This window comes from Sorex araneus, chromosome 4 (genome assembly GCF_027595985.1).
Source record: "Sorex araneus isolate mSorAra2 chromosome 4, mSorAra2.pri, whole genome shotgun sequence".
NCBI lineage: Eukaryota > Metazoa > Chordata > Mammalia > Eulipotyphla > Soricidae > Sorex > Sorex araneus.
In genome coordinates this window covers 193,496,260-193,518,099 of record NC_073305.1, presented here as the reverse complement: position 1 = coordinate 193,518,099, position 21,840 = coordinate 193,496,260, and the positions used below count along the sequence as shown (strand labels likewise).

General features: G+C 57.5%; 1 protein-coding gene across 1 annotated transcript; it reads right to left on the bottom strand.

Moving 5' to 3' along the window:
* Positions 1 to 5,417: 5,417 nt before the first annotated feature.
* Positions 5,418 to 12,820, bottom strand: LOC101557093 (small integral membrane protein 10-like protein 2A). The gene is made up of 2 exons (XM_004617230.2): positions 12,524 to 12,820; positions 5,418 to 6,837 (listed from the first exon to the last, which is right to left on the bottom strand). The coding sequence occupies exons 1-2, from the start codon at positions 12,707 to 12,709 to the stop codon at positions 6,817 to 6,819; spliced, it is 207 nt and encodes a 68-aa protein (XP_004617287.1). The 5' UTR covers positions 12,710 to 12,820; the 3' UTR covers positions 5,418 to 6,816.
* Positions 12,821 to 21,840: the final 9,020 nt, after the last annotated feature.

Below are 21,840 nucleotides of genomic sequence, written 5' to 3'. Positions count from 1 at the left end.
CGTGGCAGGAGGAAGGCCTGACTACCACTGGATGGCCCCGAAGATAAAAACATAAAGAACTGGGGCTGGAGCCATAGCACAGTGGGGAGGGCATTTGCCTTGTACACAGTCGACCCAGGTTCAACCCCCGGCATCCCATAGGGTCGCCCACGCATAGCCAGGAGTAATTCCTGAGTCCTGAGCCAGGAATAACCCCTGAGCATTGCCGGGGATTTTTGGGTGTGACCCAAAAAGAAAAAAAAAAATTAACAATGTTGACTGCCACCTGAAAGGCACAAATGTGAGACAGGCAAACTGCTGAGGGCGGTTCCCACCTCCAGGACAGGGAGACGCCTCCTGTGAGAGCACTGTGTGTCACGTGCCATCTGTCTGTCTGTCCCCTCGAGGGTCCATGCGTGGGCTCCCAGGGGAGGGTGGGCCGGCACCAGGTCCATACAGAACTAGTATGCGGGGGCCGGGAGAGGCTCAGGGCCAGGCCCAAGCTTTCAAGTGCAGAGACCCGAGTTCCAGCCCCAGCTCTGAAGGTTCGAGCAGAGTCAAAGGCTCGAGCAACTGCCTGGGAGTCTCCTCACCCCACCCAGAAGAAACACCCGCCAGGCTGAAGAGCCGTCAGCGGCCTGACACCCGCAGAGCGAACAGAGAGGCAGCTTCGTCCCAGTTGAGCACTGAGCTGGGGGAGCCGCTCAGACACACTGGGCCTGGCTCCTGGACAAGAGGGGACAGCCCAGATCCCTCTGTGCCCTGCTGCGCCCCCACAACAAGGGGAAGGACAAAGGAGAGAAGAGGCAGCATCCTGGTCCTGAGTCATCGACTGCACGCTGGCCTGGGACAGGGGACAGGGGCAGGGGCAGGGTTGGGATGGGGGAGGAGTAGGGAGTGGGAGGGGGATGGGGCTGGGGAGCAGGGGTTAGGGAGTGGGAGGGGGCAGGGGACAGGTCGAGAGGGGGTCAGGGGCAGGGGATGGAGGGGGCAGGGGCAGGGGGTGGGAGGGGCGACGGGCAGGGGCGGGGCTAGGAACCCAGCACCCATCAAGCCTGTACAGTCCCAGCCGCGGGCACAGGGCGGGCATGTGGGCCTCCAAAGTGGGGCCGGCCTGGGCCCCCCACCCCCGGGCTGGGGCTCTGTTCTCAAGGCCCCTCCTGGCCTGGTTTTCAGCTGAGCCCAGTGGTGTGAGGGGGGAGCCCTAAGAGCCGGGGCGCGCTCGTGACCCCCGCCCCCCACCCAGAGAATGGCGCCTTTGTCTGATCATAATGGGGAGATAGAAGCAGAAAGTCACACACCCCTTATCGCCCAGATCGCGGGGCCCAGGCGAGGCTGTCACGGGAAGAGGAGAGTCACGAACAGCCGCCCTCCCCCCCTGCCCCCGAGGGCCAGCTTCTGCCCTGCCCCGGCTGGAAGCGGCAGCTGGCCACAGGAGCTGCTATACCCCACAGGGGTAGGACCTGGCATTTTAACTAAACTTTTGCGGTTGGGGGGCAGAGCGACAGGATTGCGGGGCTGGTACTTGCCTTGCACGCGGCTGACCTGGGTTAATCCCTGGTACCCCAAGGAGTGATCCCTGAACTCAGAGCCAGGAGAATCCTGAGCCCCAGTGGGTATGGCCCAGAAACCAAACAATTTAACTTTGGGGGGAACCATGAGGTGCTGGAGCCTTTCGGCTGTTTCCTGCGCCGGGCCCCACCTGTCATGGGGTGGACCGAGGGTGCGTCAATCTCCCACGGAAGGAGCATGATCCATCGGGGGCCTCCCTCACACGCCTCCTCCTGCTCAGAAGCCATCTGGAGCTCAGAGCCAGACAGCAGGAAGAGTGCTCCCAGAGTCTGTGCCGGCCCTCCAGGGTGATCCCTGAGTGCAGGGCGAGGAGTAAGCTCTGAGCACTGTTGGGCGTGGCACACACGCACACACGCACGCACACGTACTCTGCAGGCTGACGAGATCACGGTGTACAGGGTGCGCGCCTTGCATGCCGCCAACCTGACTGATTCCAGCACTAAATACGGTCCTGAAAAGAAGCAAGAATAAGCCCTGAACGCACCAGGTGTGGCCCCCAAACCAAACAGGAAAGAAAGTGCCATCAAGGCCCAGGGTTCTGATCCATCGTGAGGTTCTCCTTGGGGAACCGGTCCCGGAGGTGCCCAGGACCCGCATGGTGGCAGTCACCGCGCTGTGGCCCCTCACCCTGCGCGTCAGGCCCAGCCCCACGTTGTTCATTCCTGGTGAAGGTTTGCAAGAGCACTGGACTCAGGAGCAGAGGGCTTGGTATCCCCCTTTCCGCCCACGCACTGCCTGAGCAGAGAGCTGGGAGCTGCCCGTCCCAAGCACTGCCAAGTGTGGATGAAAAACACAAAACAAATAACACAAAAACACAAGACACAAAAACTTGCAAGAGCAGAAACTAGAACTTCCCAGCACTGCCAGCGCAGCCTAAGTGAGCGAGTGGCTCCCTCTTGTGGCAGGAGTGAGTGTCACAGGTCAGAGGTAGGGGTTGGGGGGCTCCCCTCCCCACAGACCAGGCCGGTTCATCATTTGCCATCACTGTGCAGCCTGGAGCTCCCCTTGAAGTTGGCCCCAGATGCATAAAAGGTGACTAAGAAATCTCTTCCTGGGCCGAGAGATTCCATAGGGGCTTGACGCCCTGCACACAGCTGGCCCTGCCCATCTCTGGCACCGGCTGGGCCCTGAGCTCAGAGCCAGGAGCACGTCCTGAGCACAGCCAAGTGTGACCAGAAAGACACAAAATCGGGGCTGGAATAATAGCACAGTGGGGAGGATGTGTGCCTTGCAAGCGGCCATCCTGGGTTCCATCCCGTGTCCCATATGATCCCCCGGAGCACCGCCAGGAGTGATCCCTGAGCACGGAGCCCGAAGTAGGCTCTGAACACCACTGTGTGGCCCCAAAACCAAAAATTAAAAAAAAATAAAATTGGTGGGTCAGGAAGATAAAGGGCTGAACACCCTAGCACCTCATGGTCCCCCCAACTGTCACTTGCCACTGTCATCCCGTTGTTCATCGATTTACTTGAGCTGGCATCAGCAATGTCTCTATTCCTCCCAGCCCTGAGATTTTAGCAGCCTCTCCTTACTCGTCTTTCCCAGCAACTGGAGGCTCTTTCAGGGTCAGGGGAATGAGACCTATTGTTACTGTTTTTGGCATTTCAAATTTTTATTTGGTGGCCCCCAAATAAAAAATAAATACAACAGTCCTATAAAATGTATGTCTCTAAATTCAAAACTTTACACTGTACGTAGTGCCACCTGATGGGTGTTGGAAAGCCAGGCTGAGCAGCTTTGGGCCCTGCTCACATTGTTAGACACTGACTGGATTCTCCGTGTGAAAGGGCGAGCCCGTCGAGCAGGTGCACTCAGGAAGCTGTCTCATGCTGAGAGACGTGCGCAGCGAAAGGTCTGTATCAGCTCCAGAATCCAGCAGATTGACACCTTGTTCGAGTCATGGTTTCCTAGTTATAAAACCAACAGCCAGGCCAGAGAGCGTATAGTGCACGAAGCCTTTGCCTGGCGCAAGGCTGACCAGGTTCAAACCCCAGCACAAGCCCGGCCAGGAATGATTCCCGAGCGCAGTAAGCTCTGAGCACTGCCAGCTATGGCCCCCAAACAAAACCAAGAGTCAGGCTGGAGAGAGTTCAGTAGGTAAGGTGCTGGCCTTGCACAGCCAAGTGTGGCCCAAACCAAAAAAAACAAAAAACACCAAAAATCTGTCACAGGCTAGGGAGAGTGCTGAGGGCTGAGTGCTTTGAGGCTGTAGTCTGAAGCTCAATCCCTAGCACCACATGATCCACAGCATCTATGGGGTGACCCCTGAGCACCACTCAGGTGTGGCCTGAAAACCAAAGGAAAAATTAAGTCAGAGGCTGGGAGGCAGCACCACAGTTAAGAGTTTCAGCACTGTGTCTCAGGGGCACTGCCGGGGGCTGGGGTCACTCCTGCCCCAAGGGTTCCAGCGGCACATCTTTGAACCCTGCAGGCTGAGAATCAGGTGGGGATCTCGGGGCCTCCTGAGCGCCACTCAAGACAAGGGGCTGCAGTTTGTCTAATGGATACGGCACCTGCCTTCAAGTGGCCGACCCCAGTTCTATCCCCAGCACCTTGTTTGTTCCTGATCACTGCCAGGAGTGATCCCTGAGCAAAGCCAGGTCTGGCCCTGAAACAAAATCATAAAGGTGGAGAGAGGGTTCGAATCCAGCTGCTCTGGACTAAAGGGTCATCACCTCCACTCCTGAACTCTGCTGGGCGGGCCAGCTGCACACTGCGACGCGTGCAACTTGGCATCCAAGGGAACATTCTCAGCCAAGTTCATGCATATGAAAAGCCACTATGGAGTCGGGGCCAGAGCTGGGCCTTGGCTCCATGGCAGAGCACATGTCTTACACATATGTGAGGCCCCAAAGTGCCTACTGCTGTTATAATCTCCCTGACCTAAGCCTGGCAATACTCAGGGGACCATGTGGGATACCAGCAATCAAACACGGATTGGCCACGTGCAAGGCAAACACCTTCCCCGCTGTGCTGACCCCCTAAGGCTGCTTTAGAAAGAATAATCTAATCACATGCAAACATTTCAAATTGGCTGGTGTGGCATTTGGTGCAAGGGGAATTCTGCACTTGGTTCTTTGCAGTTGGTTGGAAAACTTTCTACTTGCAGTTACAAAATGATGGGGAGGGCAGCAGAGGGCAGGGGGGTGGCTCAGGGTGGAGGGGGTGGCTCAGAGAGCAGGGGGTGGCCCAGAGGGCAAGGGTACAGGCTTTGACTCACAAGCCCCAATTTAATCTCTGGCACCAAATGCTTCTCCTAGCACTGCCCAGAGAGGCCCCCAAGCCCCAGTTGAGTAGCTGACGTCCCAAAGGTCTAGACAATTTAAAACCAAAAGGTCTGGGGTGCGAGGGGAATGGACTCGAAAAGGGAGCAGTTCCGTTTTCAAACCTTCCAACATCTCCCCCTGGGGCTGGCAAGTCGGGCAGGCAGGGCGCATGCCTTGCAGGTGGCCAAACCGGGGTGAGCCCCAGCGCACCACAGGGCTCTTCCCAGGTACCAGCCCCGAGGACAGCCAGGTGTGGTCCAAAACAAAATACCTTTCACCCACCGCCCATCGCCGGCCCCAGGCGGCGTGTCCCCTCCCCAAAGGGCCTTTCCGTACGGCAGCAGCGTTGCTCTATTTGGCGTTTTTGGCAGAACAGGCGGTGCTCAGGGGTCACTCTTGGTGGTCTTGGGGGGTGCTGGGGATCAAACCGGGGACCACAAAGGCCATGTGCAAAAAAAGCCCCCTATACAACACACCGAGCTTCCTCTCAGGCACACCCCCCCGAGGAAGGAGGCCCGGGGCGCACCGCTCACTCTCGTTTTGCCAAGCTCCGCTCCCCGGAGTGGATCAGCCTCCCAAGAACACGAAGGAGCCCACGAGCGCAAGTAAGACATTTATTATGCTAAAGAAGAGTTTTATTTTTCAGTTTCCCAAAACACTAAAATAAGCATACGGCAGAGTGATTTAACACACAATCTAAACTGATATCCCGAATTAATGATCCTGAAATTGCTGAAGTCTTAATTTGGGACTGCTTTAGCTGAAGCTCTGAAGGAACCTTTATCAAAATTATCAAAAACAAACGACAAAAGGGGTTTATACCTCAGGGAAAAAAAAAAACCTCGGTGTAAAAGATCCCTCCATCTCTCAGTCCCAGAGACTTTCTCTCCTGAAACGCCTGCTCAGCCCTCCCGGCCTCGCCACGGGCCGCGCTGTCTTCGCTCCTCTCAGCGACGTGCCAGGGTTCCCGTTTGAGAAAGGGTGGTCCTACGGTAGGTCTGATACTGCAACTTCCGCCATCGGGCCTGCCCTTCAGTTGCATTTCAAGCAGCAGGAAAGGAGAAAAGAAACTGAGTTTTGCTACAGACCGATGGCGCTCTCCGCAACGCTGCACGGCTCCCCGCGAGGCCAGCGGGGCGGGAGCCCCCCGTGTCCACTTCTACTTCGTCCAGCTCGGGGAGGGGCCCTCGGCCCGAGCACGTCCACATTCTAATCTGCCAGTGCCGGGCAGTTCCTCCCGTGGCCCCGCTGGCCGTCCACACCCTTGTATCCCGGTGAAACTGGTTCTGCCGCCAGCCCTTGGCCTCCTGCGCGCCCGCGCCTCCGTCCACTCGAGTCACTGTCCACGGGCCGGCGCGGCGGGAAGAGACCAGGGCCACGGGCGGCTCGGAAGGAATCTGTGTTTATTGTCTGCCAGCGCCGAGGCCGGGCCGGGGGTGCCCCTTCCCCAGCCCCCGAATCTCACAGTCCGCTTTGCGGCCACTGGCTGGGCGGGGCCAGCAGTGCTTTCGGGTGCCGCCTTGGGGAACACCTCGGGGTGCCCGTGCCAAGGCGAGGACAGGGTGCAGGGCGCTGGGCCACCCCCCTCAACAAGAGCTCCCGGCACAGGGGCCTGGGCAAAGCCAGCGTCGGACTGCGGCCCCCAGCCCCGCGGCTGTCCGGCGGGGCCCGGTCCCCGGTGGCCTCCTCCCAGCCGGCCCCTCCCCGGGGAGTCTCCGGCCCCCCGAGGCGCCCCTGCCAGTCTCTCTTCGGTGGGCACAGAGGCCAGACCCTGAGTCTCGCAGCGGGGCACGGCGCCCGCCCAGTGTCTCACTGCCGAGCCCTCGCCCCAGGGACAGCCCTGGTGGCCGGGCTCCCGCTGGGCAGTGGCCGCTCCCAGAGACAGCTCCTCCCGCGGCCACGCGCCCTGGCATCCGTCCCTCATGTTGTGTCCGCAGCGCTGGGAGGGGCCACACGGTGTCTGTCTGTCGGTTGGTCGCTTGGTCAGTGGGTGGAGCCTTCAGTGGATCTCAATGTGGACCTGGAAAAGAGCATCCGTCAGCGTGCGGGACCGGGAGGCAGCGACGGGCCGCGATCCCCAAAGACTTGCCCGACCCAAATTCATTCTCAGCCTGCCCATCGGCGGCCCAGCCAGGACACGCCCCGGGAGGGCTCAGGGAGGCTCATCGCCCATTCTCAGGCTCCACCAGACTGGGCTAGGCGGGCAGCAACTGACCTGCCTAACTCTGGGCGGACCGGCCCTTGCCACACACACCCCCAGGCTCCAACCGGCCATGCCCAGTTTTGTGGATCTGCCACTCTCTCCTTCTCTCTCTCTCTGGTGTTGGGCTGCACATGGCGGAATGCAGGGGCTACACCTGGAGCAGTGTTTGGGGGCCGCTCCCAGCCTCTCACCTGCATCAGCCCAGGAGCATCTCGAGATAAACCCCCCGTGGTCCAGAGGCTCGTGCTGGCTACTGCCCCCACGGAAAGGGTGCGGCTGAATCCTCTAACGTGCTCCTCTCCTGCTGGCCCCTCCTGACACCCGCAGGTGGCCAGAGGCAGCTGCCAAGTCCATGTGGAGGGACAGGGCCCAGCGCTGTCACTGCACGGGCAGGATGGCCCCAGAACCAAACAAACCCAACCCCGGCTGCAGCAGGTTGGAGAGAGCTGGCTGGCTGGGCACAGGCTTTGCACACAGCACGCCTCAATCCGGTCACTGGCGCCCAAGGTCCCAGAAGCTGCATAGCCCGTTGAGGCCCAGACACCAAAAGCCAGAAACAGAAACTGCTGTGAGCCCAGGACAGCAGTGCCCAGTAATGTTCCCTGCAGCTGCAGCCTCCACTGCATCCACCGTGGGAGGACGGGGTGGAAGCGCGGACACCAAGGCAAAGACAGAGCCTAGAAACCAAGCACTGGCCTCACGCCTGGAGACCCTGGCACCACACACACAAGCCGAGCCCTGAAGAGTGAGTCAGTGGGGCTGGAGCAATAGGACAGCAAGGAGGGTGTTGGCCTTGCATGCAGCCGACCCGGGTTTGATTCCCCGGAGCACCGCCAGGAGTGATTCCTGAGTGCAGAGCCAGGAGTAACCTCTGAGCATCACTGGGTGTGTCTCAAAAACAAAAACAAACAAAACAAAAAGTTGGGCCAGAGAGAAAGCACAGCAGGTAGGGCAGTTGTCTTGCCTGTGGCTGACGCAGGTCCAATCTCCCACACCATGAGGGTCCCCCAACACCACCAGGGGTGATCCCTGAACAGAGCCAGAAGTGAGCCCCGAGCATCACCAGATGTGGCAAAAATACAATCCAGCTGCAAGAACATAATGCAAGGACACAGCAGTTTCAAGGAGGATGTGACCTCACGGCGGCCGCTGGGGCATGGGTGAGGGCCGAGAGGATGCTCCCAATCAGCCCAGGGCAGGCCAGACAGTGTAACGGCGCAGAGTTCCGACTAAGGCAAGAACTTAGGAAGTGACCAGCCAGCCAGCTCGAGGGGGCAGTGGGAGGGCAGGGGTCCTGTCCCCAGCAGGAAACTGCTGCGGGGACTTCCTAACTCCATTCTGGGCTATAAAAGGTGTCAGGAGCAAGGGGAGCAAGGGCAGGAGTTGGGCTAGGACCCCCGGGCTGGGACCTGGGGAGTCTCGAGCTCAGGAGAGGCCGGTGGTGAGGGTCCAGTGAGTGGGTGCACGCAGGACACCCCAAGCAGGACCCCAGGCCCCTCTGGAACCTCTCACCAGCAGCCTGGGGTCCCGAGGCAGGTGCACCTGGCAAGTCCCGGTGTGGTCCCCGCAGCACCAGGAGCGGCTACCCATGGCCCCCACACTCAGAGAACGCCCGTCTTGTCAGCAGAAGCGCGTGTTCCCCCACACAGCCACCTAAACCACAGCTGACACCACTGGTGTAGATCTGACGGCCCGGAACAAGCCCTTTCGGAGGTCACCGGGCCAGACGGAAATAACATCTCCCAGTGGCTCCCACTGCAGCGCGGGTCAGACCGACACTCGCAGAAACGTGATGAAAACTCTCCTGAAATAGCACCTCTGAGCATCTTCTAATACGAGTTCACGCAGGCTCTAGGGAAATTCCCAAGGAAACCGGGTCATGCATTCGGCCAAGGCAGGAGCTCCCTCGCCGACCCCTGATGTGTCCTTGGGCGAGGACTCCACCATCACTGAGACGCCATGTCCCCAAATGGTGCTGAAATGACAGTCTCAGGGGGGCGTCTCCAGGGCAGTCTCCAGGCGCCCGGGAGTCCACCCAACTGCTGCTAGGAGCCAGCCACACTGGGGCCTCCAGGACCACCCCTGGCAGTGTTCAGGGGGACCACGTGATGTGGAAATCGAACCAGGGTCTCAGCATACCAGCCCATAGAACTATCAGTCCTGGGGGGTGTGTGTGTGTGTGTGTGTGTGTGTGTGTGTGTGTGTGTGTGTGTGTGTGTGTGTGTGTGTGTGTGTGTGTGTGTGTGTGTGTGTGTGTGTGTGTGTGTGTGTGTGTGTGCGCGCGCGCGGTCAAACCTGGGACCAATGATGCAGGGACCAACCCAGGTCGGAGTGATGCAAGGGACCAACCAGGACGGGGTGATACAAGGACTGAGGGACAGTGACAAGGGCGCCTGTGTCCAGCCCTCTGACCCAGTGCCCAGCCGCACATGCTTCTTCCCCTCGGAGTCCGAGCACGAGTCAGGAGCGAGTCAGGAGCCGGGCTGCAGCGGGCCCTGGGCTGGCCTTCTTGCTCCTCGCCCCCCTCCCAGAGCGCCTGGACCCACCTGCAGGCCAGACAGCAGAGCAGGGCTGCACAGCGCTCAACACCAAGGGCCCCCTGAGGGGCTGGCAGACAGAGTGGGGACCCTGCTGAGCTGCTTTGCCTGGCTCCACTGGGGTCAGGGCCCCGAGAGGCCGAAGAGGACAGTGGCCAGTGAGGGGGAACAGTGCTTGGGACCTGTTTTGCGACGTTTCTGTTGCTCTGATGATGCAAAGTGAAATGTCTGGAATCCTCGCTGTGGCTGACCCCGGTCAGTCCCTGGCACCCAAGCACCAGTGTGGCCCCAGGGCCGAAGTTCACCCCAGCCCAACAGTGAAAAGTAAGGACAAAGTGACCCCTTCTGATTAGGAACAGAGACCTGTGAGACCTGCTCCTACTGAGCAGGGGCCCACAGGCCCCTCGATTATTTTGTGTATTTTGATAGTCCCATGGCCAGACTTTTTTTTTTTTTTAAAGGCATCTCTTTATTTATTTATTTATTTACTTACTTACTTACTTACTTATTTATTTTGCTTTTTTTTGGGTCACACCTGGCAATACACAGGGGTTACTCTTGGCTCTGTGCTCAGGAATTACTACTGGGAGTGCTCGGGGGACCATATGGGATGCTGGGAATTGAACCCGGGTCGGCCACGTGCAAGGCAAACGCCCTCCCCGCTGTGCTATCGCTCCAGCCCCTCCCATGACCAGACTTCTGAAGAAATGATGCTTCAGAAAGTCAGTCAGGGCTAGAGACAGAACAGAGGCTGCTCTTACCTCACATAGCCCAGCCCCCCAAAAGGAGTAAATCGGAGGCCACAACACTCAAACGGCCGCATACACTGTCATCCGAGCTCCCCCTGAGCCTCAGAACCCCCTGTCCAGGTCATACCAATCTGGTCTTTTCCTTTGTTTTTGGGGGGGGGGGGGGTCACATACAAAACTGCCATTCCCAGCTCACCCCTCCCCCACACCGACGCACAGGGAAGGGGGGTGACTGGCAGGTGGGCCCTGACGCAGGATTCAGCTTCAGGGTCTCGGAACCTTGCCTGCCCTTCTCAGGGTCCCCCTGGTCTGGGCCCCTCAGCACGAACTCTGCTGCGACGGGCACAGAGAGCAGGTGCCCAGGACTCAGATGCAGGGGCTGGGGCAGAATGTGGCAGGGAGGGCGTCTGCCTTGTATGTGGCCGACCCGGGTTCGATCCCCCGCATCCCATATGATCCCCCGAGCACCACCGGGAGTAATTCCTGACTGCAGAGCCAGGAGTAACCCCTGAGCACTGTCGTCCAAAAAGCCGTAAGTAAATAAGACTCAGATGCAGGCTGCTGGGACTGTTTCTTGTCACAACCGTTTCTGTCACAACTGCTTGGCAAAGGCCTTCTGCCCTTTTTCTCCTGTACTCACACCTCAGACCTAAGAGCCTCAGGCTCTGAAACAGTGAGGTGGGGACGCGGCAAGGGTACAGCAGGGAGGGGGCATGCCTTGCACTGAGCCTAACACAGGCTCAACCCCTGGCACCCCAGAGGGCTGCTAGGAGAGATTCTGAAATGCAGAGTCAGGAGTAATCCCTGATCATAGAGGTGTGCCCCCCCCCCCCAAAAAAAGCAGCTGTGGGACCAGAGCGCTAGGACACGGTGAGGGCACTTGCCTTGCACGCGGTCGACCCAGGTTCCATCTCTGACACCCCATCTGGTCCCCGGAGCACTGCCAGGAATGAATCCTGAGTGCAGAGCCAAGAGTGTCCCCTGAGCATCGCCAGATATGGCTCAAAAACCCAGAAAAATAAATAAATAAATAAATAAATAAATAAATAAATAAATAAATAAATAAATAAATAAGCAAGCAGGTGAGTCCTGGATACGGCACCAGTGAGCAGACCGGAGCTGTAGGGGTTGAAAGCCAGGGCCGGGGCTGGGGAGTGGCCCCAAGCACAGCCACAAACGAGGGAAGGTGTCGATGCGGCAGCGCAGATACCCCCCGAGTCCACCTCTCCCAGGGCACCACCTCCTGTGTGCCCATCACCCCTGAACTGACCCATAACGCCCCTTCTCCATCTCCCCACTGACCGGCTTGGGGACAGGCGTCCTCCCCCTGCTCGCAGCTCCAGCGACTCGGGGGCCAGTGCTGGTGGGGCAGGCAGAGAGGAGAAAGGGAAGCCCGAAAACACACCGGGAGCAAGCCAGAGGGAGCGCAGGCAGATGGGGGCTAGGAGTGCTCACCTCTGCCAGCCCCCTTCTCCCTACTCCTTCCTGGCCCGGGGCCACCGGCTCAAATAAAAGCATCTTGATGGGGGAGGCGGGTAAGAAAACCCTCCAAGGGCTCAGTGCAGGCCAGAGACTCAGGTCCAGACCGTGATCCCCTCCAGAGGTGACCCCCAAACTCAGAGACAAGAGGAGCCCCCAACACCACCAGATGTGGCACAGCTTCCCCGCCCCCACATCCACATCAGCCGGGGCCTGGAGATCTCGGCTGTCCTCCACGCAATTCTGACCACCAGTCCGCGTGAGCTTCATCACCACAGACAGCGCACACCGAGGTCCAGGCAGAAGCGTCCCCACTTCCTTTTTTTTTTTTTTTTTTTTTTTTAATTTGACGCTCAGAGGTTCCTCCTGGCTCTGCGCTCAGGAATTGCTCCTGGTGGTGTTTGGGGGACCCTACAGGAGGCCGAGGATGGAACCTGGGTGGGCAGCATGCAAAGCAAACGCCCTCCCCGCTGTCCTCCCGCTCTGATCCCCTCCCCCGGACACCCCCCAATTCTGAGGCTGAAAAGGGCAGTGCAGGGGTTAGGGCGCGGGCCAGGAACGATCCGTGGACGCCAGGTGTGGACTCAGCCCCCACAGCCCTGTCCAGCAGGGACAGAAGGGAAGGCGGGGCCCCCGCCGACGGGGAGGGGCGACCGCACGCGGGGGTGCGCGCCCCCAGCCCCCGCGCCGCACCCCGCCGCAGGGCCCGCGCCCCGCCCGGCCCGGGCGCGCACCCACCTGCAGGCGGACGTTGAGCATCATGGAGGCCACGATGTAGAGGTAGGGGAAGTTGATGCGCAGCCGCCAGGCCAGGTCGAAGAAGATGAGCAGCGTGCGGGTCAGCCCCTTGCAGAAGACCCCATAGGAGCGCGCGGCGGCCGAGCGCGACAGCCGGACAGCCAGGCCCGACAGAGCCGCCGCCATATAGCCCGGCGCCCGCCGCCCGCCCGCCCGCGTCGCGGCGCCCCCGGCCCGCGCCGGCGTCAGGAGCGAGGGAGGCCGGCGGGCGCCGGGCGCCGCGGCCAGGGCAGTCGCGCTCACGCTCGGGCAGCGCTGGGCGAGCCGCCGCCGCTCCGGCCGCGCCGCGCCGCTGACGTCACAAAGCCCGAGCCGCGCCTGCGCGCGCAAGCCCCGCCCCGGCGCCTGCCGCCGCCTGTGCGCGTGCGTGCGCGCGGTCCGCGGCGCCGTGCGCGCCCGCCCCCTAGTGGGAGACGCGGTCACTGTCGGCGGGGCAGGGGAGCTCTCTCCGAGGGACGCCGAGAGTCCCGGGCTCGGGGGCCGCCCGCCACGTGGGTGAGGGGACTTGGTCCCTGGTGGAGGGATAGGGGACTGGAACATCGTACGACGGGAGCTTTTCACGATTTTTTAAACTTCTTTTTGCTTTTTGGGTCACACCCGGCGATGCTCAGGGGTTACTCCTGGCTCTTCACTCAGGAATTATCCCTGGTAGTGCTCAGGGGAGCCTATGGGATGCTGGGAATTGAACCCAGGTTCGCTGCTTGCACTTCAAACGCCCTCTCCACTGTGCTATCACTCCAGCCCCAGCTTTTCACGATTGTATACAAAGATACAAAGCTTTGTGACTTTGTATCTCTTGGTGATTTGATTTAAAAAATCATTTACGGGCTGGAGCGATATAGGACAGCGGGTAGGGCGTTTGCCTTGCACGCGTCCGACCCAGGTTCGATTCCTAGCATCCCATATGGTCCCCTGAATACCGCCAGGAGTAATTCCTGAGTGCAGAGCCAGGAGTAACCGCTGTGCATTGCCGGGTGTGACCCAAAAAGAAAAAATAAATCATTTTTAAAAAATCGAAATTCCTGGCGGGCCTGGGAGATTGTCCGCGGGTTTTGCACGCAGTCGGCCTGAGTTCAATCCTGGGCCCCGCATCAAAGACCTCGATCCTGCTGGGAGTGACCCCTGAGCACAGAGCCAGGAGTAAACTGTGAGCACTGTTGGGTGTGAACTAAAAGCAAAAGGAAAGGAAAAAAGTAGTTCCTGGAAAAGAGGGAGAATGAGCTCTCTTTCTGTGACATAGAGACACTTCGTAAGGGAATAGCAAAGCCCCCAAAGGAACAGCAGGAAGAGCAGAACTGTTCCTCAGCAAGAAGCTTGCCCCGGGTCACGAAGGGAGCTGCAGTGAGGGAAGGCTACACAGGAGCTGGGGGGCCTCAGAGGCAGGCTGGGGGACGAAAGTGGCGACATTGGGGGATGGAAGAGGACTGAGTGGATACTGGCAAAGGGTATCCACTCAGATCAGTATCTGGGAATATCTTATGCCTGAAACTTAGTAATAAATAACTTTGTATGTAAGTCACGGTGATCCAAAATAATTCAAAAATAAATACAGCAGGAGGTAGCCCATCAGTCTCATAAAAATATATAAATACAAATTGTTAATAAAATAATTGGGCATTTTCCCCGCTTTGTTGTTTTTGTTTTTTGGCCACACCTGTGATGCTCAGGGTTTCCTTCTGGCTCTGTGTTCAGGCATGACTTCTGGACCACATGGGTGCCCGGGATCAACCTGACTTTGGCCCCGAATTGTTTAAATTATTAGTTCCCTTCTCTCCCCATGGTGGTGGGGTCTCGTCCTCACATTTGCTTTCAGCCTGTGACAGCAGGGCTCGAAGCCCCCAGACACTACACACTTCGTCCTGCGGACCCTGGGCCCAGACGGCAGAGCTGCCTGAGCTAAGCTGGGAGCATGTGGGATGCTGCTGAGAAGGGAACGTACAGCCTCGCTCTCGCCGAGCAGGTGCTGCGCCGCCGAGAAATCTGCAGAGCCAAGCTTGGGATCTAAGTGTAAAAATTATTGGAGGAGAATTGAGGTCATATCCAACAGTGCTCAGGGAGCAAACGGGGTCAGCAACCTGTAAGGCAGGCACCTTAACCCCTGTATTATCTCTCCAACATCCTGTGTCCAAATTCTTTGCCACAAACTGAATTCACATTCAAAATATTTTGCTTATTTCTTTCTGAGTCATACCAAGAAGTGCTTAGGGGCTATTTATACTTATTATTTCATGTTATCAACATACTTTTTTTGTTTGTTTTTAGGCCACACCTGGCAGTGCTCAGGGGTTACTCCTGGCTCCACACTCAGGAGTCACTCCTAGCAGTGCTGGGAGAGCATATGGTATGCCTAGGATTGAACACTGGTTGGCCGCACCCGACAAGTGCTCTATCCACTGTTCTAGCTCTCTGGCCCCTTTTTTTTGTTTGTTTTGGGGCTATACCTAGTGATGCTCAGGGGGTTACACCTGGTGGTGGCCGGAGAACCATATGGGATGACAGGATCCAACCCAGGTGGGCTGCGTGCAAGGCAAGCACCATACCTGCTGTACTATCTCTCTCTCCAGCCCCTACTACTTTTCCTTTCGGGGGGAAACTAATTTTTGCCTGGCAGCAGATGCTATTTCTGCAGCACAGACAAGCACGCCCTAGTTGTCATTGGTTTTCAGGCCATGCTCCCTAAAGAGCGAAACGAACACTTCCTGATGTATCATTTCAGAAAGCAGAGCTTTGAAAGGCTAGAACTGTCTATGGAAATTTTACCCAAAATCTAGTTGACAGCATGTGAACAGGTTTGTAGAGCCACTGAATTTATTCTTAGGCTTGGAAGGATTTTCACTGGTGAAGAATTGGCAGTCCTCATGCTTAGAACTCTGCAGAAAGACCAGATGGTCCCTCGAGGCGTGTGCGTGTGTGTATGTGTGTGTGCGCTCCTCTGTGTGCATGTGTGTGCGTGTGCGTGTGCGTGTGTGTGTGTGTGTGTATGTGTATGTGTCTGTGCAGACCCCATCCCCTCCCTAGTTACTCATAGCTTTGTTTCTAACTGCCATTGAGGCCATTTGCAATTGCACAAGCTCTCTGGTTGCCATAATCAATCGCCAGCGGAATCAGCACAAAATTGCTCTGAGTGAAAAGTCTACTGGGGCGAGACTCCGGGAGACCTGGAGAGCGCTTAGGGAGGTGCTGGCCCGGAGGCTTCATCTGCTCAGGGGAAGGGCTGCAAGGGGAGCTCGCTGGTCATTGCGCCTCACAGTGGAGCAGCTGGGTCGGGAGCAACAGGACAGGGGGAAGGCGTTTGCCTTGCTGACCCCAGGACCGCCAGGAGTAATTCCTGAGTGCAGGCCAGGAGGAACCCCTGAACACCTTTGGGTGCAGCTCAAAAATTTCAAAAAGAATATCATGAGACGCTGAACTCAGTCCCAGTTCCCCAGCCACCGCTCAGGAAAGGCATCTTGCTCCAGTTATCACTCCTCAGATAGACAGAAGTCAGTCAGGGTGAAAGGCACAGCCTGAGGGGGCGGGGGGGGGGGGGGCGTGAGGCAGCCCTGAGCAGTAACATCCAGGGGACTAACCCACCCCGCAGAGGGACTGGAGGGCTTCCTCCTTCCCAGCCAGGCCTGGGGAGAGAAGTCAGACCAAGTCAAGCTGTTCTGCCCGCCCACCCGCCACGGCAGCTCAGGGCCAGGAGGGAGAAAGAGAAAGAGACAGAGACAGAGAAGGGGAAGGAGAGAGGAGAGGGAGAGAGAGGGGAAAAGAGGGAGACAGGGAGACAGGGAGGGAGAGGGAGGAAGGGAGGGAGGGAGAGAGAGACAGAAGGATGGAGAGAGGGAGGGAGGGAGAGAGGAAGGGAGAGAGAGGGAGGGAGAGAGGGAGGAAGGGAGAGAAGGATGGAGAGAGGGAGGGAGGGAGGGAGGGAGGGAGGGAGAGATGGGGAGAGGGAGGGAGAGAAAGAGAGAGGGAGGGAGAGGAAGGGAGGGAGAGAGGCATGGAGAGAGAGAGGGAGAGAGGGAGGGAGAGAGAAGAAGGGAGGGAGAGGAATGGAGGGAGGGAGGGGAGGGAGAAAGAGAGGGAGGGAGGGAGAGAGGGATGAAGAGAGGGAGAGAGGGAGGGAGGGAGGGAAGGAAGGTGGGAGAGAGGGACAGAGGGAAGACGTAATGGTGGTGAGATTGGTGTTGTAATATTGAACGTAATAAATTATTGTGAGCAACTTTATAAAAATAAAATAAAATTTAAAAAATTATAAGCAGGGGCTGGAGCAATAGCACAGCGGGTAGGGCGTTTGCCTTACATGCAGCCGACCCGGGTTCAATTCCCAGCATCCCATATGGTCCCCTGAGCACCGTCAGGGGTGATTCCTGAGTGCAGAGCCGGGAATGACCCCTGTGCATCGCCAGGTGTGACCCAAAAACCAAAAATAAAATAAAATAAAATAAATAATAAGCAAATAAATTTTTAAAAAATAATAAAAATTAAAATTGGGGCCAGAGGACCAGAGCAATAGTACCAGGGAGACACGTGGCTACCCTGGTTCAATTCCTGGCATCACACAGGGCCCGCCGAGCACAGAGCTGGAAATAAATCCTGAGCACTGGCCCAAAAGAAAAAACTAAGTACAGCAGGTCGGGTAGTGCCTCTCCCTGCTCTGGCCTGTGCTCAATCCCTATATGGTCCCTTGAGCCCTCCATGGATGATCCCTTTGGGCAAAGCCAGGCATAAGCCCTAAACACCACCCGGTGTGGCCCAAAACTGAAACAGAAAAGGAAACTGCTTAAGGCCCGAGAGCTGGTCTGACTGAGGTGTTACCCTAGCCTGAGGTAGTTCAGGCATCATGTACGGTCCCTGAGCACCAGCAGGGGGCACTCTTGTGCACAGGCAGGAATAGCCCCTGACTACCGGGGTGGCCCCTCCAAATAAACCCAAGGGCTGGAGAGATATTACAGTGGGTAGGGCTCTTGCCTTGAGGAAGCCTGACCTGGGTTCAATTCTCAGCACCCCATAAGGCCCTCAGAACTCACCAGGAGTGATCCTTGAGGGCAGAGCCACTGCCCACTGCCAGGGGTGAACCAAAATAAAAGGGGCGGGGGTGGCAGAGCCATAGTAGAGTGGGTAGGACACTTACCTTGCATGCAGCCAACTTGGTTTGGTCCCTGGCACCCGTCAGGTCCCCTGAACACCACGGAGCACAGCCAGGAGTAAACCCTGAGCACTGCAGGGTGTGGCCCAAAAGCAAAGAGACAAACCCAAAGGAGGACTTGCTGGAGGGCTGAAAGTGTGTGTTGGACACTGGACGGGGCGGACAGGCCAGCACCTACCTCCAAACTCAGGTTTTGTAGGCAAAATGCCTGGCGCTTTCTCTCCTGACCTCTCTGGAACATTGCAAGAAGAAAGTTGACTAGGATAAGGTCCAGGGGTGGCAGGTGGGTGAGGTGGAGCCCCCCCCCAGTACCTCGGGGGTCCCAGGACCCCTGATCCAGCATTTCCAACACGGCTGGCTTCTCCTCCCTCCTGGCCTGTGGCATGTGCTGGACTCGGTCGCCCCCTCTGCAGTTTAGAGGGGGACACAGACTCCGAGCCCTGGGGCTACTCTGAGTCACCGGCTGCATCACTCAGGATGTCTGATTAACAGGGCACTCCTGTAGGCGCCTGCCTCAATGCCAGGAACTGGGGACAAAGGTCGAGTATCCCTTTCCTTGCCCCACCCTAACTGGCCACTCACCCTTGAAGCTGGCACTGAGTTCACAGTCGGGCATCAGACGTGTCCGCAGGGCACCATGGAAGATGCCCAGGGCCGCAAAGGAGCAGGCCATCCCAGCAGCCCCCTGTGCACCCACAATAGCCAACAGCTCTGCCCACTTCCATGGGGAGTGTGCAGCACCCCTGTTCTGGTGCAACCAGTGTCCATCTGTATGGAGGAGCAGGACAGGCGCTCTGAGACCAACTGGCCAACAGAGCCTGCAGCGTTCTGACCTTTCCATCCGGCCTGACCCTTATCTTCTCTCCCCACATGGGGGCCTTTGCGTGCGGTGTCCTGCCCTTAGTGACAGGAAGCAGGGACCAGCTTCAAGGTTTTGTAATGAATGAGTCAGTGGAGTTGCCCAGCAGGTACCCAGACAGCCAGCAGGCCCCGATACCCAGCCTCTGAGGTCCAGATGCCTGGACGGAGACCCCCTGTCTCCTGTAAATGACTGTCCTGGTCTGAGTCCCATCAGATGGGCAAAGGGTAACCCCCTCTCTCTGATCAGCAGCTCAGGTACTGAGTTCTGCATTTCAGTTCTGTCTGGTATTGGACTTATGCATTTCACCGGATCGTATTTTTGTTATTAATTGCTACTATGGTTAATCTTGACATAACACAGCACCCTCATTGCCTATGACACTAAGGTAGAGATTAGAGATGAAGGTGCTGGCCTTGGGGCCAGAGCTATAGTACAGTGGATAAGGTGTTTGCCTTGCACGCGGCCGACCCAGGTTCAATCCCCGGCATCCTATAGAGTCTCTTCAGCACCTCCAGGAGTAATTCCTGAGTGCAGAGTCAGGAGTAACCCCTGAGCATCGCCTTGTGTGACCCGAAAAGCAAAAAAATAAAAAAAAATAAAAACACGGTTCTGGGGGCTGGAGCCATAGCACAGCGGGTAGGGCATTTGCCTTGCACGCGGCCGACCCGGGTTCTAATCCCAGCATCCCATATGGTCCCCTGAGCACTGCCAGGGGTAATTCCTGAGTGAAGAGCCAGGAGTAACCCCTGTGCATCGCCGGGTGTGACCCAAAAACAAAAAAAAACAAAAAACAAAAAAAAAACAAAACACGGTTCTGTCCTTGCACACAGCTGACCCTGGCACTACATCACTACGTATGGCCCCTGAGCCAGACAGAAGTGACCCAGGTTAACTTTGGGGGACACCCAAGCAGTGCTCAGGAAGCCTGGGGCTACTCCCAGCAATACCTGGCACCTAGGCCGGGGTCTCAGAGCAGGGCGGAGTCACTGATGGAACCCAGGTCATGGATGTCTCTCGCTGTCTCACCCCTGGACCGATTGTCTCAGGGCCCCTGGTGGTAAATTTTATTTGCTAGCTTGCCAGATTTGCAGGATCCCGGAGGTTGGGTGAGATTAGCATTTGAATGGGAGCAGAAGGGCGGGCAGGGGAGGGGTGCCAAGCACCAGGCTGCTCCACAGCGTAGGCCGGTACCGCTGTCGCTGTCGCTGATTCTCTTGGTTGTCAGGCCTTGAAACTCAGCTTGGAATCACTCCAGATACAGACAGCAGCTCTGGGACCCTCAGCCTCCCCCATCACAGACAAACCAGACAGGCAGGTGGGGATGTCACTCAGAGGCAGAACACTGGCCGTGGGTTCAAAACCACACACACACACACACACACACACACCACAAATTCTACATGTCAATACATTTATAAACAAAGACCGTGCATGCACAATGTTTATTTCAGAAATAGCCATTACAGGACTGGAGCAATAAATAGCACAGTGGGGAGGGCATTTGCCCTGCACACGGCCAACCTAGGTTCGATCCCCAGCATCCCATATGGTCCCCCGAGCACTTCCAGGAGTAATTCCTGAGTGCAGAGCCAGGAGTAACCCCTGAGCATCGCCTGGTGTGACCCAAAAAGCAAAAAACAAACAAGAGAAGTAGCCTTTACCTGGAGCACAGACCTCATGAGGGGGATATGCAGGCAGGCGTGGGAATCACTTTCTCATGGTGGAAAAGCAAAAAGGAACACTCCAGAGGCCTTCTGGAACGTTCCTCGAGGCAGGGCCCGCTTGGCCCTGTCCACCATGGCATTATATGTGCTGCGGAGCTTTGGGATGGTTCTTCGCTGTTTCCTGAGTTAACGCTTTTAAACCATGTGCTTGCTGCTTCCCTTCCCTCTGTTGGATGTGAGACAGCTGGGTGGGGCACACTTGGTTGGGGTGTGTGAAAGGACACGTGCCGGGCACACGCCACTCTCTCGGGGTGCTGGCACGGACCTGGGTCTGTTGCACTGGAGACTGTTGGTGGTGGCCCGAGGATCACAGCCCGCAGAGCCACTGCTATGGGCCGGCATGGTGTGGCAGGCCCAGGGGTTCATGTGCAACTCCGCTGGCCTCTGCTTGCACAGCAGGGGTTCCACCACGGAAATATCCACCAAGGGCCCTCAGTGGCCTTTAGGGCCAGAACAAGAGCACAGCCATGCATGCAGCTGACCTTGGTTTGATCCCCGGCATCCCACATGGTACCCTGAACACTGCCAGAAGTGATTCCCAAGCACAGAGCCAGGAATTACCCCTGAGTATCATTGGGGATGATCCCAAAATCAACAAAGAAAACACAAGGCTGGAGAAATAGTGCAGCGAGTAGGGTGCTTGTCCTTCACGTGGTCAACCTGGGTTCGATCCCAATATCACAAAATCCCATATGGTCCCCTGAGCCCACCAGGAGTTATTCCTGAGGGCAGAGCCAGGAATAACCCCTGAGCATCGCAGGGAGTTGCCCCCAAACAAACAAAAATAAATAACATAATAAATACAAAAAATCATCCCAGAGAGATGGTACAGAGTTAGTCCTGGCCTTGCTCACAGTCAATCTGTGTTCCATCCCTGTCAACACATATGATTGTTCAAGCCCTGCCAAGAGTAAGCCCTGAGCCTGGAGCCAGGAGTGAGCTCTGAGCACAGAGCTGGGAGTGATCCCTGAGCACAGATCCAGGAGTCAGCCGTAAGCATAGAGCTGGGACTGAGCCCTGAGTGCAGTCAGGAGTGAGCCCTGAGCACAGAGGCAGGAGTGAGTCCTAAGCACACAGAGCCGGGAGTGAGCCCTGAGTACAGAGCCAGGAGTGAGCCCTGAGCACAGAGCCGGGAGTGAGCCCCCAGTTACAGGATCTCAAGCCTGTTCATGCTGACTGCACTAAACACACGTGGCTGCTTTGGCTTAGGTTACCGAGGCCACAGACCAACCCAGGGTTCCCGCTGCAGAGGCAGACTTTCTACCACTGAACCACATCCCGGGTCCTCAAGCACTGCAGGGGCGCTCACCACCCCACCCACCTCCAGCCCGCCAGAGCCAGGAGTGAGCCTGGAGCACCACCACCCGATACGTATATCTCTGGATTGGAAACCGTTCAGGGCACTAGCACAGGCTCTGGTGAGGTTTCATCTCCAGTGTGGCGGGGTCCCCAGCGCTGCAGGGAGTGACCCTAAGCACTGAGGTGGGAGCAGTCTCTGAGCACATGAGGGCCCAAAACTCAAAGAAAAAAAAATTTTTTT